The sequence below is a fragment of the Coturnix japonica genome, chromosome Z (assembly GCF_001577835.2).
Source record: "Coturnix japonica isolate 7356 chromosome Z, Coturnix japonica 2.1, whole genome shotgun sequence".
Taxonomy (NCBI): Eukaryota; Metazoa; Chordata; class Aves; order Galliformes; family Phasianidae; genus Coturnix; species Coturnix japonica.
Window position 1 is genome coordinate 30,205,991 of NC_029547.1, and position 16,699 is coordinate 30,222,689.

At 40.3% G+C, this 16,699-nt stretch overlaps 1 protein-coding gene across 3 annotated transcripts in view; it reads left to right on the forward strand.

The window, feature by feature from the left end:
• ADAMTSL1 (ADAMTS like 1) overlaps window positions 1-16,699 on the forward strand; it is a 382,509-nt gene that overhangs the window by 358,480 nt on the left and 7,330 nt on the right. For all 3 annotated transcript variants that reach the window (XM_015849101.2, XM_015849102.2, XM_015849103.2), the window contains 3 exons: window positions 9,985-10,185; window positions 11,529-11,709; window positions 15,425-15,632. In XM_015849101.2, coding sequence (XP_015704587.1) covers window positions 9,985-10,185; window positions 11,529-11,709; window positions 15,425-15,632 — 590 coding nt within the window. The remainder of the gene's footprint in view (window positions 1-9,984; window positions 10,186-11,528; window positions 11,710-15,424; window positions 15,633-16,699) is intronic.

A 16,699-nucleotide genomic window follows, 5' to 3' on the forward strand; every position in this document is an offset into this window, starting at 1 on the left:
CTACCCAGTGATCTAAAGAATCTTGTATTGTTTTTCACATCACTTGCCAAGTTCAATTCTAGCTGCGCCTTGGCTTTCCTTTCTCCATCCTTGCATATCCAGACTGCATCCCTGTATTCTTCCTCAGCCCATAATCCCCACTACCACTGTTTATACTTTTCCTTCTTATCTCTTAATCAGGCCAGCAGATCCTTGCAAAGACATGCTGGTATATGCCTCCTGTACCTGATTTCTTATTCTGGGGGATGGAGAGCTCTCTTCACTCTCAGAAAGGCATCCTTAAAGTGCTGCCAGCTCTATTCTGTTCCTTTGTCTCTAAGGACAGTTTGCCAGGAGGTCTCTTCCAACAATTCCTTAAACAGCTAAGAGTTTTTACTCCTGTAGTTCAGAGTCCTGACTCCACTCTTTGCCCAGCCCACATTCCTCAAGATCACAACCTCAACTAGGGTGTGGTCATCGCAGGTTGCCTCCAGTCTTAACTTCTTTTACGATCTCCTCCACACTGGTATGCACCAGGTCCACCAATGCTTCACCTCTATTGTGTCTGTCCAAAACCTGAACCAGAAAGCTGTCTTCAAAGGACAACAGGAGTCTCAAGGACTACCTACAGCTCCCCACATTGTTTTCCCAGCAGGTATCCTGGTGGTTGAAAGCCCCCATCAGAATGTAAGCCTGAGAGCATGATGCCACTTGCAGCTGAAGCAAGAAGGCCTCATCCACAGGCTTCCCTTGATCAGGCAGCCTGTAGTAGACCCTGACCACCAGATGTCCTTCATTGGTCCTGTTCCTGATTTTAACACAGAAGCTCTCAACCTGTTCATGGATGTTTCTCAGGAGCAGCTCTTCTAAGTCTATCCACTTTTTAACCTCTCCTACCTTGCCTATCTCACCTAAAATGCTCACAGCCCTCAGTCATGGTATTCCAGTTATGCAAATCATGCCACCATGTTTATGTGACAGCAATAAGATTGTAGTACTCCAGTTGCACCATGGTTTCCAATTTACTCTGCTTATTTCTCATGCTGGATGCACTGGTACAGAGGGACTTCAGGTGGGCTTTTGGCAGCATTACCATTTTAGAGGAGCCCTCCCAAAATCCTCTGGAAAAAATCTGAGGTTTTCTACCGCTGCTTCCTAAAGCAACAGTGTTCCCTGACTCTTCTCTGTTACTCAGCAGTACATCCCCTTCCTCCATCAAATCTAGTTTAAAGCCCTGGTGATGAGCCCTGACAGCTTGCTGCCTAGTACATTCATCATAAGATGTAGCAAGTTGAGAGCCCCTGCTAGCACATTCTTCCTCTAACTTAGCTATGCTATCTCACACCTTGTCACAGGCAGGCTTGCTATCACCCTCTTCCCCACTTCAAGCCTTGTTTTAAGACTTTATCAATGAGCCCCAACAGCTCCTGGCCAGAATTCTTTTCCCTTATGACCCTCGTGGATCCCATCAGCCCAGGCGCTGAGTAGATCACCCTATAGTTGAAAAGGCCAAAATTGCTGTGGAGACACCAGCCCTTCAGCCATGTATTTATCAGATGGGTTTTCCTTGTCCTCTCAGGGTCCTTCCCTGCCACTGAAGGGATAGGGAAAAATACAGTGTGTGCTCCCTCTCTGTCCACTAACTGCTCAGTCTTATGAAGTCCTTCATGATGGCCCTCAGTCATTTCTCAGTGTCTTCATTGATGCCACCCTGAACTATCCTGAACATAACGGATAAGAATCAGAGGGGCCAACCAGACTAAGATGTTTCCTGGTAATGTCCTCACCTAGGCACTAGGGAGGTAGTGCACTTCCCTACAGGTAGAGTGTGGGCAGCATATAGGGGCCCTCTGTTCCTCTCAGAAGGAGTTACCCTTTTCTTTTTGGAAGAGGCAGTCTTGAGGTGTGGAGTTGACTGCCTTGCCCTAGGTAATCTCCTGAGTGGATCTTCCACCACATCCTCACTTACCTGTCCCTTGAGTTCCAGAGCCCCAAATGTAAATGCATCTGGAAAGGCGAGGTAGATAGAGAGGCAGTTTCCCGTGATGACAAGATGATACCATTATGTAAATTCTTAGCCTTTATCCTGTTTTTATTCTTTGGATAAAATGAATGTGGTGCCAGTCCTAATACACAATGGCTATTCTAATGAGTATAAGGATGTGACTGAACCTACAAAAAAAAGACATTTAGTTTGGAAACAGCTTCTAATCCCTTTTATTGCCTAGGCTCCTTGGAATCTGAGCTGTGTTTTTGTACCTCTGAACAGGAGCAATAACATTACTCTGTCTTAAAGAGACATTAGGATGGTGAAAACACCAAAATATACTGTTCCTGTCAGCTCTTCCAGTACTGGGAATGTATAGTTTTCGTATTCCCCATGTTGCCATCCACAGTGTACTTTTCTAGGATAAGCTATATCTGACCAAACTTGTATACTGGAAAAAATTTAAGTCCCTATAGTTAGGATATATTGAAAATAACAGTGAAGTTGGATGATAAAGCATACTTTTTTATGAACCCAAAAGTATAATCAACTGTAAAAAAGGAAATACTTTTATTCGTTGTGTTCTCCTTGATGACTTATATACTAAATCTGCTCAATTCACAAATCAGAACACAGCTTTACTAACTGCCAGCACTGCAAATGCAGTCTTGAAAAGCAGATTTCTTTCTGGTTTCATGCATTATCCCCAGTGACCAGACTCTTAACTGCTATTTCACTGTTGTTTCAGAAGGCAGAAAAGCTGGACTACAGATTCTTGTCTTGCAAATATCTACACAGTGGTGTAGCTGTTCTTAAAATAAAAACTACCTTTTACTTAAAAAAAATACAGAGGATTCCAGGCACCAGGAACAGTATTTCCTTCTCATTTTCCTTTTTCAGCAATAATTTATTTCTCTTATTTTCTAGCAGCATCACTTAAATGCTCATATAAGGCCCCAGAAAGCAGAATAATTTTAGTAGCCATCTTTCTTTCAATTGACAGATTTTTATTGTGAGTAAATGGCTTACTCGGAAAGGACCAACTGCATTAGAGCTAAGGCATGAAGTTCAGGAGGGTTTTCAGTCTAGTCCTCTAGATTCTGTGCTGAATAGAACTAACTTAGAACAGGCACACGTGGCCTGAAAAGAGTATAGGGATGTTGTCTGTACATGCAGAGATGGGATCAAGAAAGCCAAGGCACAGATGGAGCTGCACTTGGAAAGGGATTTGGAAAATAACAATAGGGGTTTCTACAGGTACATTGGTCAGAAGAGAAAAGTAGAAGAAAGTGAACCCCCTCAAATAAGTTACAAGTAAGAACCAGCAACAGCAGATACAGAGAAGGCTGAGGTACTCAGCAAGTTCTTTGTCTTGGTCTTCACTGACAGCCAGACTTACCACATCTCTTACATCCCCAAACCTCTGGGTAGGAGCTGGGTAAGCAAAATCCTTCATGCTTTAAGAGAAGAACAAGTCAGAGACCACTTCATGAAACTAAATGTGTCTTGGGGCTAAACTAAATGTCTATAGGGCCTGATGACACGCATCCCTGGCTGGTATGGTTGCCAAGACACTCTCCATCATATTCAAACATCATAGCTGGCAGGCAAAGTCCCTTGTATCTAGGAAAAGGAAAATATCACCCCCATTTTGAAGAAAGGGAGACCCAGGGAACTATGGATGGGTGAGCCTCAGCCCTGTGCCTGGGAAGATTATGGAACAGATACTTCAAAAAGGTATTCGAATGCACACATGTAAGGTGACAAGGTGATCTGAGACAGCCGACACTACTTTGCTGAGGGCAGATCATGCCTGACCGATCTTGTGACCTTTTATGATGGAGTGATAGTAGCATGCATATTGTTTGTAGCCAATTGTGCTGACTATGTAGGCCAGTGTTTTGTTTTGGTTTTGGTTTTGGTGTTTTGTTTTTTTTTTGTAGCTGAGAATGTAGTGTGTCAAATAGTGCTCTTTGTATCTGTTGTAGTTTCGTGGAAATAAATTGGAGGCATTACTTTCAGAGTGACCTACGTATGATTCTATGATTTTGATTCTTTTGTCAGTGAAGTGCTGTGCAGCTGGCTACGTCAGAAGGAACAGCTTAAATATTGCCGTATTCACGGCCAAACACTTTCCACAGAGCTAAAAATGTTAGTGCTGTTATTTACTACTGTGTGTCACGCTCTTGAGCCATAACAGCTGTAAACATAACACTGATTTTTATTCAAAATCAGTTTGAAAAGCAGTAAGTGAAACAGATGAACGTAACTGATCTCACTAGTATGAATCTCCTGCAGTATTTTATTTTGCTTTACTCAAGCAAGAATATCTGTTTGAAACATCAGTAATTTTTCTATGCTCTTTTTTCCTCCCTACCTTGAACCTCTTCTAAATTTTCCTAGGTTTTTGGAATTACTGCTACAGTTGGAATTGGATTTAGGAGTTCAAAATAAGTTACAATCTGCATAAAATATCAGTAAATACAAAACCAATGTTTGTGCTCCCCGAAGGAAAGAGGCAGCTGCAGTAGTTGTGCAATAGGAATCAGATAAAAACATGACTGTCTATGAAATTATTATGCCACAACATCATTATTTTCCTTCTCCTCTCCCTCTCCAATTAGGTGGATGTTATGTTTGAAAAGTGATTGTAACACTAGAGGATTTTTGTGGGGTTGGAGAGGGTGAATTTATTTTATATTAATCATATTTCCACTGTGCTGAAGTACCACATATATGCATGAAATAATCTGCCCAGTTAATTTTGTTTTCCACCCCCTTCCATTTTTGCATCCACGGAAACACTGCTTCATCACACTGTGAAAATTCCTGGGTAAGTTACATCAGTATAAAGGCAATAATGAAAAGGCTGCCTCCTGTGCAGCAGTCTTCCCTGCACCTATCTGTCATCCACCTCCTTTGCTCTGTGCTTATTACTTTCCTTGCAACACAGGAAGTTTTCTGAGCTTCTGAAATCTCAGGATGCCATAAATTATCAGCTCAATAAAACAGACCTTTGCAGCTTGGGCTGGTAATTGTGTTGTGCTGTCTCCTTGATGGGTTCCTTGTGCTACACTGCTGCTGCTCAGTACCCGCTCCATGTGACTGTTTTGAGTGCTCTTTTTCCCCTGCAACTCTAGTTGTGCAGTTATTCTAGAGCAGTACCAGCAGTGGAGAAATTAATCTGAAGTATATTACTTTGTAGTTTTTGCCAGGCTAGCTGAGGAGGCCACTTCACCAGGCTGTCTATTCTCATAGGCTTTTGTTTAATCATTTACCGTTTCTAATTTTTTAGAAATCCTTAGTGCTACAAGATTCTTAGTGTGCACAATTCCACTTTTCAGAGCTTTTTAGAAAACAAGTTGTTTTATTAGAGCTTGAAAACTCCTTTGCCTTTTTAATGGGCCCACCACGTATTTGGGAATATTTTTACAACTTCTCTTGGGTAGGGAATGAGCCTAGCTCAATTTCTATTGAATACAGTGTAAATTTACAATGCTATGTAAATAATATCTAATAACAACAACATGTGTGGCACCGGGTAACTAATTTAGATGTTTTGAAAACAGTTCAAAAGCCATGTCATATGTTTAATGTAGTAAGTTTCAACTGCTCCTTTGGAATCTTAGACAGTTATTTAAAATACCTTATATTTTTTAAATGCTACTGTCATCAGCTGAATTGGCTTATTTCTAAATACACACCTTTCCTCATCTAACATAAATTAATGTCATCAGGCTTCCTTTATTAAAAACTGAGGTTATGCTTGTACTAACATTAATCCTTTTTTGGGTGATTTCTAGGATCACATTACCCTTTCTGAGTTTTATTTAATGCACTGTATGAAAGCACTGAGAAGTAAAGTAATATGCATAAAATCTGTGTTAACAATGTCAATTAAAATTGTGGACACCCTGTCCCTGGAGGCATTCAAGGCCAGGCTGGATGTGGCTCTGGGCAGCCTGGTGTAGTGACTGGAGACCCTGCACACAGCAGAGGTCTGTGGAAACTGTGGAAACTGTGGAAACTGGATTATCTTCTAGGTCCTTTTCAACCCAGGCCATTCTATGATTCTGTGATCCTCCATGCACCTTATTCGGATGCAGGCAGAAAGGAAAAGATACAACACAGCAGCTTCAGAGCTACAATTGGAAAGCTAACTAGAGCTCAGACTGCAGGACTACTTAATTAAAGAAATTTCATATTTCAAAGAATATTTCTTATCCCAAATCTTCATTAAGAATTTTAAGGATTTTGAAACACAGTTCTGTGTTCCTTTTCCTTCTATTACAAACTGTTTAGTAACTGCATTATTTATTTGACATTTTCACCATTGTTTCCATTCAGTTCTGCTGACTTAAGTTAGCAGGCTTATAGAAGGAATTCTATAGTCAGTAGCATCAACACATGCATGGCTCTGTAATTTAAGTCTGCAAAAGAAAAATAAGTGTATATATGCTGCAGATTTTGTTCACTCAGCATTAGCAAACAACCCCAGAATCTTTCTATGACTGCAGTCATACAGTGAGCATTGCAGAGGTATAACAGGGACTTGAATTTCATATGCACTGTGCATTTACTGTTTCCTCTCAAGAAATGATTTGCTATATTGTGAAATGTTCTTCCTTTCCCAAATATCCTCCTGTTATCCTCGAAATAATAACACTTTTCCAACTAAATGATGTAATTCATTTTAGATTACTGTTTGTTTCTCCAGCTTTTGCACATTTGTGACTGCTTCATCCTGGCTTTGAATTAGTTCAGAGTCATGGAAGACTTTGAAAGGGAGGCTAAAGGCAGTATTTTCTTTCTCTAAGAAGAGCTGAAAGAGAAGGTCCCTCTCATGCCACAAGGAATGATTGGATGTTGTACTGAGGGACATGGTTTAGTGGGAGCTATTAGTCATAGGTGAATGGTTGGACTGGATGATCTTTTAGGTCTTTTCCAACCTTGGTGATTCTGTGATTCTATGATTCTAAGTTATGCTGCACAGAATTAGTCCTCCCAGATTTTTTCTCATTACTTCCCCAAGGGTTGTCGTGTTCTAACAGTCTGAAACAGTTGATCTGTTTGGAAATAAAGCCAGATTTTTTTCTCAGGCTGTTTGTTAAGCTTTGGAAGGAAATAGCTATCAGTACTGACAAGGATGGGTGGGAATAGAGAATTAGGTGTTGTGAATATGCATTAAATTGCATTAAAATTATTCCTGGGAGATGAGAAAGGGATAGTAATGGAAGATTTTTTTTTATTGTACTCTCACTTGATATGCATAAAACATTATCCCATATCTTATGTGTCCATACATGTGGGAAACATGTAGGAAATCTCGCTTGCAAAATGTGATTGATTCTTTTTCTGCATACAAAAATAAGGAGTATCCATTACATATGAGTCTCACTGGTATTAGTAAAGTTTTATTGTCAAGGAAAAAAAATGTAGTAATTACTTACTGGTGTAACATATTTAGGGACTTCGTTAGTTGTTGTTTTTTTCTTTTTCTTTCCTTCCTCTCATATTATTGATTACTGGCTGTTGCTTTAACTAGTATCATCATATACTTACTATGAAAGAAGTAATAATATGCAAACAAGGGAAATAGTATCAGGAAGACTACACTGATTTGATTGTCAGTAACATTTTTAAAAGACAAACAGGTGTGAGGTACAACCCGTTGCATACCGAGGTCGATTTCAGTTCCTCTGCATTTAACATCAAAATGACCTTTCTGCTTTCTTCATTTATCCTGTGTAGACTGTTCACAAATGCCAACAGTAAAACTGATTTCGCAGCAACCCTTTGTCAGTTGTCATGGCCGTGTGCTGACCTGTTTAAATCTCTGCAGTTCTCTTAGAAGACATGCAAACTATAAAAAATTACTGTACCATAGGGAAAAGTCATACAGCCACTTATTGTTAAGTTTGTCTGTTTCCTGAGTATTCCTTTATTTTCCTTTCCTTTTAACAGAGGCAATCTTAAACCAGTAAACCAGTTAGGCTGATACCTTTCACATCACTCATTCTGTTAAGAATGAATATCTCCTGGAAACTGGATGACTGGCTTCTCTGAACAAGAGCAGGAAAAGGCTTAAGTACTCAGAAAGGACAAAGAGAATAAGATAAAATGAGGCATAACAGGAATAAATAGAGGGCTTACAGAAATAGGAAGAAGGAACAGTCAGCAAAGAAAGCTGTGTCTTTGTGGTCAGGAAGTGTAGTGTTAAGAGGAGAGCTGCCAAGGGTGAAACTGCATTAGACCTTGCCAAGGAAATTAAAATAAATAGCAATGACTCTTTATCCTTTTAAATAAAAAGAGAACAAGGGAAGAAAAGTGACCACTGTGAGCAATGAGAACTCTCTCCATCTTCCTTTTTCTTCCTTCATTTATTTTCTTTCTTTCTTTTTTTTTTTTTTTTAAGATTTTGCTGCAGTAATTAGTTCTTTGCCAGGGAGACACTGCCACTGTAATTGCACAGGCCACTGTGTGTATTATGCACCTTCTGCTGGTGACTCCTTGCCCTTGGTAGTATGCATTTAATACAGAGTGAATAAGCCCCACACAGCAGCTTTATATGGACAGCACCCTGCCTTACTGGAGTTGCAGACTGGGAGTGCCAGCAAGAGAGAAGAGAGCTAAGCTGCATATGGCTACTGTGGGAGATCCGTATGTATCCTTGAGTGGAAGTCAACCTAGGAAGTAGATCTAGGTACTATAGATGCTCCCTTTGCCTATGTGTCCATGTCACCACTGTTTTGGTTTTTTTCTGCCTTGTATGAATTCTTTGGACTTGCATGAACAAGAAAGCTTCACTTCTTGTGTAAAGGCAGCATATTCTGCTACAGAGCAGAAAATGGGTAGACAAGTAAGAGCTACGGTAGCAAAATTTCCTACTACTACTTTAGGGGTGTGAGTCAGAAGGATAGTACTGGGGGTCCTCACTACAGAGACAAAGGGCAAGAGTAACTTGTAGTAGTTTAAACCCAATTGCATAAAGCTGCAGTACAACAAACTAACAACCACTGTACACTGCCCTCATAGAAACTTGCCCAGAACTTTTATGATCAATGAAATGCACAAAGATGCAGGACCAAGCCAAGTGACAAGTAGTCCAAATAGCATATTGCTTCCCTTGTGCATGGCTTTTCTGGCTCCCCAACTCTGCAGTTGTTATGGATAGATTTCATCATAATACTTGCCCAGTTATTTCTTTTTACTCCAGGTGTGTAAGGTAACTTATCTAAATCTTTCCATTGATAAACAAGTCTCACAATTCTTCTGCTGTGTGTGATTCATCACTGAAACCAGTAAAACATACCGAAGGTATGAGGACCATGGGAAATAATAATGTACAGATGCTCTTCCTTCATTTGTTCAACAGGCAAAAAATTGGCTGTGGATCTGCACTTCATTAGTTGCCCTCATGATGCATAAACACACTCATGTGGTGTTGCCCGTACAATGGCATTTTGTCCTTCAGTTACTGGAGCAACTTTGTTGCTCAAAGAATTGCTTATCATGGAAATAAGTATTTTTCAATGCCTTTTTTTTTTTTTTTAAATAACAAAATCAAATGTTAGTTTTTGTGCAACTAAGACTTCTGATTTTTAATTTGTTACAATAAAAAGACAAGAAAAAAATGATGGTTAACACAGGGTTACTGGAGAACGAGCACTGTGTGAGATACTTTTCAAACATGGAGCTTATGCTAAGTGTGTAGCCTCACTATCCCACTTTTCTCAATACTGCAATGAGGATGATCTAAAATAATGGGAGTTTTAGAAGGTTGACTATAAATATTTCCAAACTGGTCCACTATTTTCATGTGACTGATTAGCTGGCTTTTTTGAGGGGTTTATTTGTGGGTTTTTTTCAACTGAAGAGAAAGAATATTATTCATGATTTTGATTCTAAGAAAATGAGAATGAATTTGAATGCAAGTGCCACCTTTATTTTGACTGCTTCGTGTAATTTTGCAGCATGCTCAGTCCTCAGTGGGGTTACTTCACGTTCTTTTGTTTTAGGTTGTGCTGTGGATGGCCATCCAACTCCGAATATCACCTGGCTTTACTCTGGAAAGCCTCTCAGTCTGAGGCATCGCTTCCTAGCAGCAGGACAAATTCTTCAGATACACAACATTAGTGATGCTCCTGAAGGAGAATTCAGCTGCCTTGCTCAGAATGAGGCTGGTTCACTCCTACAAAAAACTTCCCTGGCAATACAAGGTAACTTTCCAGTTTCTGTGCTTCTCTCCTGTGAAGCTTTTGACACTGACTTCCCTCCATTGCTTTTCTTGTCCTAAATTTCTTGGCTCTGAAGCCAAGACTGTGGTGCACAGCAGGAAATGAGCATTTTGATATTGTACCACTATGGATCTAAATTTGCAGGCCTAGCAAGAAACTTGCAGCATCTTAGGTTTCACTTATAGTGTCACTTTCCCAAAATAACAGCTGATACTTCTGGCCTGCTCAGCAAATAGCATTGCTGATTCAAGCTATACTCACGGCTGCTGCATTAACCTAAAATTCCAGACAGAGGTGTCAGAGATCAAACCTCTATGATTAGAAATCCCTCTGTTAATCTTCTAAAGTCAGTGTTACACAGTGCTTAAAAGCCACTTGCTTGTAAAACTGCCGTAAAAATAAACTGTGTTATTTTTACCCTAGAAATTAACTGAAGGTGACAAAGCCACTAAACTGAGCAGTGTGAATGGGCTGGAATGGAATATGCAGCTTTCATTTTTGCAGTTGACAGGGATAGAATGAAGAAGAATTTAACTTTTCCTTAGTTTTTATGATAAAACTTTCTGGAAGTGTTGGAAACCCCTCTTTTGCCATAGGACAGATGATCTCCACTGAGAGATAGTAGGACAGATGATCACCTACTGAGAAACACACTGTCATAAGATAACACCATTAACTGCAGCTGGCCATGACTTCTCTAAGTCATATTCCATTACAGATACAAATGGTTAAGAATTAATCCTGTGCATTATTGCTGTGAAAGTGTGCACACTGTATTTTTAAATATATGGATTTGAGTTTGAAAGCGTGCCTTTCAGATGTTATACTGTTAACTGTATATACCAACTATGAGGGTTTCTGCAGCATCATGTTTGGCTGCACACCAGGAGTTTACATGTTTGCAAGTGCCATGGTGCCTGCTCTCATTTTCCCAGTGGCTTTCTGAAGTTCCCGAATCTATTCCACAGATAGCTAACTGATGGCTGATTACCCACCTAAGTCTGTATAAATACCGGGATTTATAATGCCCACGTCCTTGCTGTTTGATATCACTGAGCAGCCTAGGATGTAATTCACCTTCTATGTCTTGTACTTCTGAGCACAAAAAAAACAAGGGGAGATTTGTTAGAAAATATGGTCAGTGCCTTACATATGCCAGAACTCTAATCCTTCTTTGTCCATTGCATGGTGACTTGCAAGCATAGCTCCCTTCACAAGACACTGAGACTAAACATTTCATCCTGGAGAACAGCTCTCTCTTTTCTAAGGATTTATCACTGACAGTTTTTAAATGTTAACAATGACTCTCACTTGCTTTTTGGCAGACTACCAGTGGTCAGTGGACAAGCTGATGGCTTGTTCTGCTTCCTGTGGCCACAAAGGAGTGCAGCTGCCCCAACTGAGGTGCTTACTGGACGGGACTGAAGTGAATACATCCAACTGCCAAGAGAAGCCCAAGCCAATGCTGCAGCCCATTGCATGCAATAGGAGAGACTGCCCTTCACGGTTTGCCTTTATTATACTAAAATGTCATAGATGCTTTCAAGATGTACTTCAGGAGTACTTTCCAATGGACAGTATGCCCTTGTAGCCTTGCTCCTGCCTGTCTAGGACAAAGTCATGACTGAAAGGGAATTTATGAGTGCTTAACATACACAGTTGGGAATTTTTTGCAAGATTTGTGAAAAGCATTGACAGTACATAGTACATAAGGAATATTTACCGCTGCAGTAATTAGCATAGAAAAGAATGAAGGAGCTGTTGCCTACTGTTTATTAGCAAAGGTCACAGCTTTGTGGTTCTTTTGAATCTTCCCTGGTAGTGTGAATAGTCAAGAATGCTTTTAAACATTTTTTACACTAGGGTAGAAAACTGGATTTCCATCTCACTAGTCATTTAAACATATAAATTTTGCTATCAGATGATGCTACCTAGGCAGGAAGAGATGGGGAACAATACCTTCTGCTTATTGCAGTACTTCATGAAAGAAAAGACTTCACCCCAAATGGAGTCTTCAGGCATTTCTGTATGTTGAAATTATAACATAGAAAATGTATGTGTTTGTCGTTTTCCTCCTACTACGAAGTGGCAGATTTTTAGGCCCTTAAAGGTTCCTCACTGGAGAAAGAGCAGTGATGTACTATCTTTGTATTTTAATAGCATAAATTACATACTTTTCACTTAGCAATGACTAGAAAATGAACAGAAGAAAGTAAACCTCAGAATTAATAATCCGGACCCTTGGAAACAAATCTGGGCCTGGGTCCCGTACCTGTCCTATTTATCACCTCTGTCAATGACCCGGAGCTGGGGACAAATTGCACTTATGTGAATTCTGCAGGTGACACCAAACATGGGAGAACACTCGGTATGGCCAAGAGTGAAGCTTGCTATCAGGGGAAGCTTGAAAGAGGTGGGCCACCAAGAGCACTAACAGGAACATACACTGAGCCCTCCAGGACACTATTTGCTACAACCCTTTAGGTGGAGTAAAGTCAATAAATCATCACTCTAACAGGCTCATCATTCATCCTATGTTTTATTCAGCTCATCCAGATGATTACACCTTGGATGTTAGACTACTGAGGGAGACAGTGTCAAATACTTTGATGAGGGCTAGGTAAATGACTTCCACTGCCCTCACCTTGTACTCAGGTCTGGTCATTCTTTCCCAGGAGTCAGTCAGGTACCTTCAGAATTTTCCTAGGGATCACAGTAAAATGAACTAATCTCTGGTTCCTTACATATTATCCTTCCATCTTTTCTTTTTAATGAGGTAAACATCTGTTTTTCTACAATTGTCAGGACCTCTCCAATATCCATAACCTATCGAAGGTTATAGTGAGCAGCCTGGTGAAAACATTGCCCTGCTCTCACAGCATCCTCACCCACACATACCCACAGTCCTAACACATACACTTGTACAGTCTGAGTTCTCTTGGGTAATTTCAGCCTTACCCTTCGTTAGATGTAAACTTTATGCCTGTTCTTAGCTCTATACACAAAGGAATCTCATCAGTCAAAAACTGCAGGTTCATAAGACTTTTCTGTCCCACACAGCTTCATACCACTGTATTCCAAGAGCAAAACAGGCTGAAAGCTAGACTTAGCAAGCTCCTTTGGGGCTGTTGTTTTCCCTGAGTTTCTGTGTTGCCTGAATGTCAAAACAAGCAGGATTGCAGCTGCAGCTGTAAAGCTGAGAGTTCCCTTAGCACAGTGGAAATGTTTTTTGCATGCAAATTCCATTGGATTTGGTGGGTATATAGGGGATCAGACTGAGCTCTGCCTCCTTCTAGAGACATGGTTTCCGTGTAACCCACTGCCCATGTAATCCCTCACTTTTCAATTACTGTTAAACACAGTGGAGTTACAACAGCTTGAAAGACTTGACTGTGTCAACATCTTTCTGCTGCATCCACCCCACAGGAACACTGACACTTTCCTCCTTTTGCACTCCTTGGTGTAAAGAATCCATCCTAAGTGTCTGATCTGAAAGTCAGTTTAGTGCTCTGCTCTCACCACTTATAAATGCCCTAGTTCTCCAAATCACTGACTCCTCAGTTGAGATTTACGTGTTTTTTCTGTATTTTTCTGATTTTTCAGTTTCTTCTCTCTCTGATTTTTACAGTGGACATAGTGTGTTTGAGTAAACTAATCCACTTGGTCAGGATCTCAAGAAAAATTTAGTACAATTTCTCTCATTCAGCACCGTGATTTGAGACTGGCATTTATATTAAAAAACAGTCTAATCTGATGTGAGGAGAGGTGCTAAGCAACCTGATGAGAACTAAGCAGTCAGATTTACCAGTCTGGTTTTGATGAAATATAAAACACATTCATTAACAGCAGTTTGTGTTAGTGATGGCAGTAAATTCCATGGAAATGGTTTATGTCTTTTTATACCTTTCCTGGACTGTAATGTGACCCACGCTCCTCTCTCAGTTCCTGCGAAAATGTTGAGATGTATGCTTGGAAATAAAAGTTGATTGAAAAGCAGAGAAGAGCTCTACATTGGAGGGATGGGAAAACTTCAGTTTCAACCTCACCAAACAGAGAAAAAAAAAAAAAAGAAAAAAAAAGAAAAGTAGTTGTGTCTTTATTTTCTTTGTCAGAAGAATATCTGCTTATATACTTGTCTCTCTAACTGCAGGAGTTAATCACTTGCAGAACACTGAGGAATAGTAGCGGATGCCTTTCCATAGGGTCAGAGAATACCTATTGCCTGTTATGTGAAGTAATCATAAACATTGCCATTAGAGGATGAGATGGGCAGTATTTTCCTCCCAGAAATATAACACCTGCTGGGAATCCTGAAACTTCATGACTGCTGACTTAACCATAAATACAAATAATCAGTTGTGTCAGTCCTGTTCCTACCAGTACCTCCCAAATCCACTGGTGTGAGTCTTCCAACTAATGATAAATTGGCAAGATCTTCTTAAGAATTTGTACCTTTGGACATAATAGTTTGGACAAATAATTCGGATAGTTATTTTCTTTCATTAGCGGTTTCTTGTTAGTTATACTGGATTTTCTAAGCCCTTGCTAATACAGGATTAGAGACTTAGTCTCAGTTGTCAAATGCACAGTCTGAGCTCAAAAGGAAAGTAAAAATGTGTCCTTTGTCCCTGTGTTGTCTGTACACCAGCTCCATCCTTGCACAGCCTTCAGGCCTTTCTGGATTATCTCAGCTGTTGGGGCGAAAACAGAGTGGGCCAACAGGCCATAGCAACTTCTTGGTTTTTCTCTCAGCAGTTCGAAGTGCCCTGAGAGCTACTCCATCAACTTTACAGGAACAGTTTTCCCTGCCAAGGAGTAGAAGTGGGCTGTAGCCAGTGACTGCAACATGTCGTCAAGGCCCCTGTTGTGCAGTGGTGTGAATACAGTGATGCCAAACCACTGTGACTGGACTAAAAATATTTACAAAGCTTTTAAAAACAGCCTTAACAGGCAGAAGTGCATTTTGGGCCCTGAGAACCCTCAGAGAGATACTAAAATAAAAAACGTACTCTTTTCATCTTATGAGCAGTTTTCAATGGCTACTACAGGGGCCTTAGTACAATGCTGTGATGCCAGTCATTTTTGTCTTTCTTTGGGCCAGTACATTTAGTCCTGTTGTCACTGATAATACTACAGACTTACAGATACTACAGATAATGCTTCTGCACTTACAACACATTAGCACATTTTGCTCCCTGACCTTCTTGCCTTTTTCTCATAGGTGGATGGTAACATCATGGTCTCCATGTACACGGAGCTGTGGTGGAGGAATCCAAATGCGACGAGTGACATGCCAACGACTGACAGCAAAAGGCAGCTCTGTCCCAATGTCAAATGAAGCCTGTGCTCAAGCATCCAAGCGCCCTGTGGACACACAGAACTGTAACAGGCAGCCCTGCGTTGAGTGGGTGGCCTCCTCCTGGGGCCAGGTAAGGAGCATGCCAGCAGTCTGTGGGTTAGGAAGAGGTGACAGAAGATGAGAGGCTATGTTCTGCAAGTTGTACTCTGCGGGCTTTTGAGAAGGCAACTAATCTGCTTAGCACTTTCAACTCTATGACACAGTGCATGTTTGGGATTCTATACCTTCAGGCAGTCCCCAGAAGAACCACATGTGGGCAGGATTTCCACTGCAGATTCCTCTTTTGTCCCCAGTGGAAAGGTCTGCCCCCAGACAGGTTATAAGTCTGGGAAATAGCATTCTGCCTTCTCTAAGTCTACAATTGCTCTATTCACTTACAGAATGGGTTTCAGTTTTTGTTTTCGGGAGTCAGATTTGATGGTTATGGTAGATTTGGAGGAGGGTTTACAAGAAAACAGTTCTAAAAGATTCTAATGTTGCCTGAGAAACTTATAGAACAGAAGTATTCATAACAAAATGCAGGATAGGTCATGAGCCTCTTTCCAAACCCTTCCAAAACTTCCTTCTTCACATTGAAGCCCCTTTCTTCAAACTCCTTGTCTACTCCAGAATATAATGTCCAGATACTCATCAAGCAAACTCTTTACTAACTGTTGATTTAATTTAAAAGAACAGAAACACATGCTTCAAATCCAGAACTAATTATGATTTAATTGAAGGAGAAGAAGAGTTAAACAGCAAGCATACAACTGATATGCTTGAATAGGTTAGGATGGCTTCATTGCTGGAGCATACTGTCAGATATGCTGCTTTTGACATGCTTTCCTTTCATGCCCTGCAATCCTTTTTTTTTTTTTTCTTTTTTTTTTTTTCTTTTTCCTTTTCCAGTGGAATATTTTTTGGTTCAATATGTTCTTTGTTATTAACAATTTGCTCATAAATTGTGGTAGTACAAGCTGCAAAATGCACAGTAAAAGGAATGTATCGAGATTTCCTGTATGGATCACAGGTTCTTGGCTAATGATGTGAGTGCATTTTATTTGCCCTACAGATGTATTTAAGATTGAACTATTGAAGAGAGGAGGGTAATGAATCTAGAGAGCAGGTACAAAAATGCTGTTTCAATATAGCTGGCGG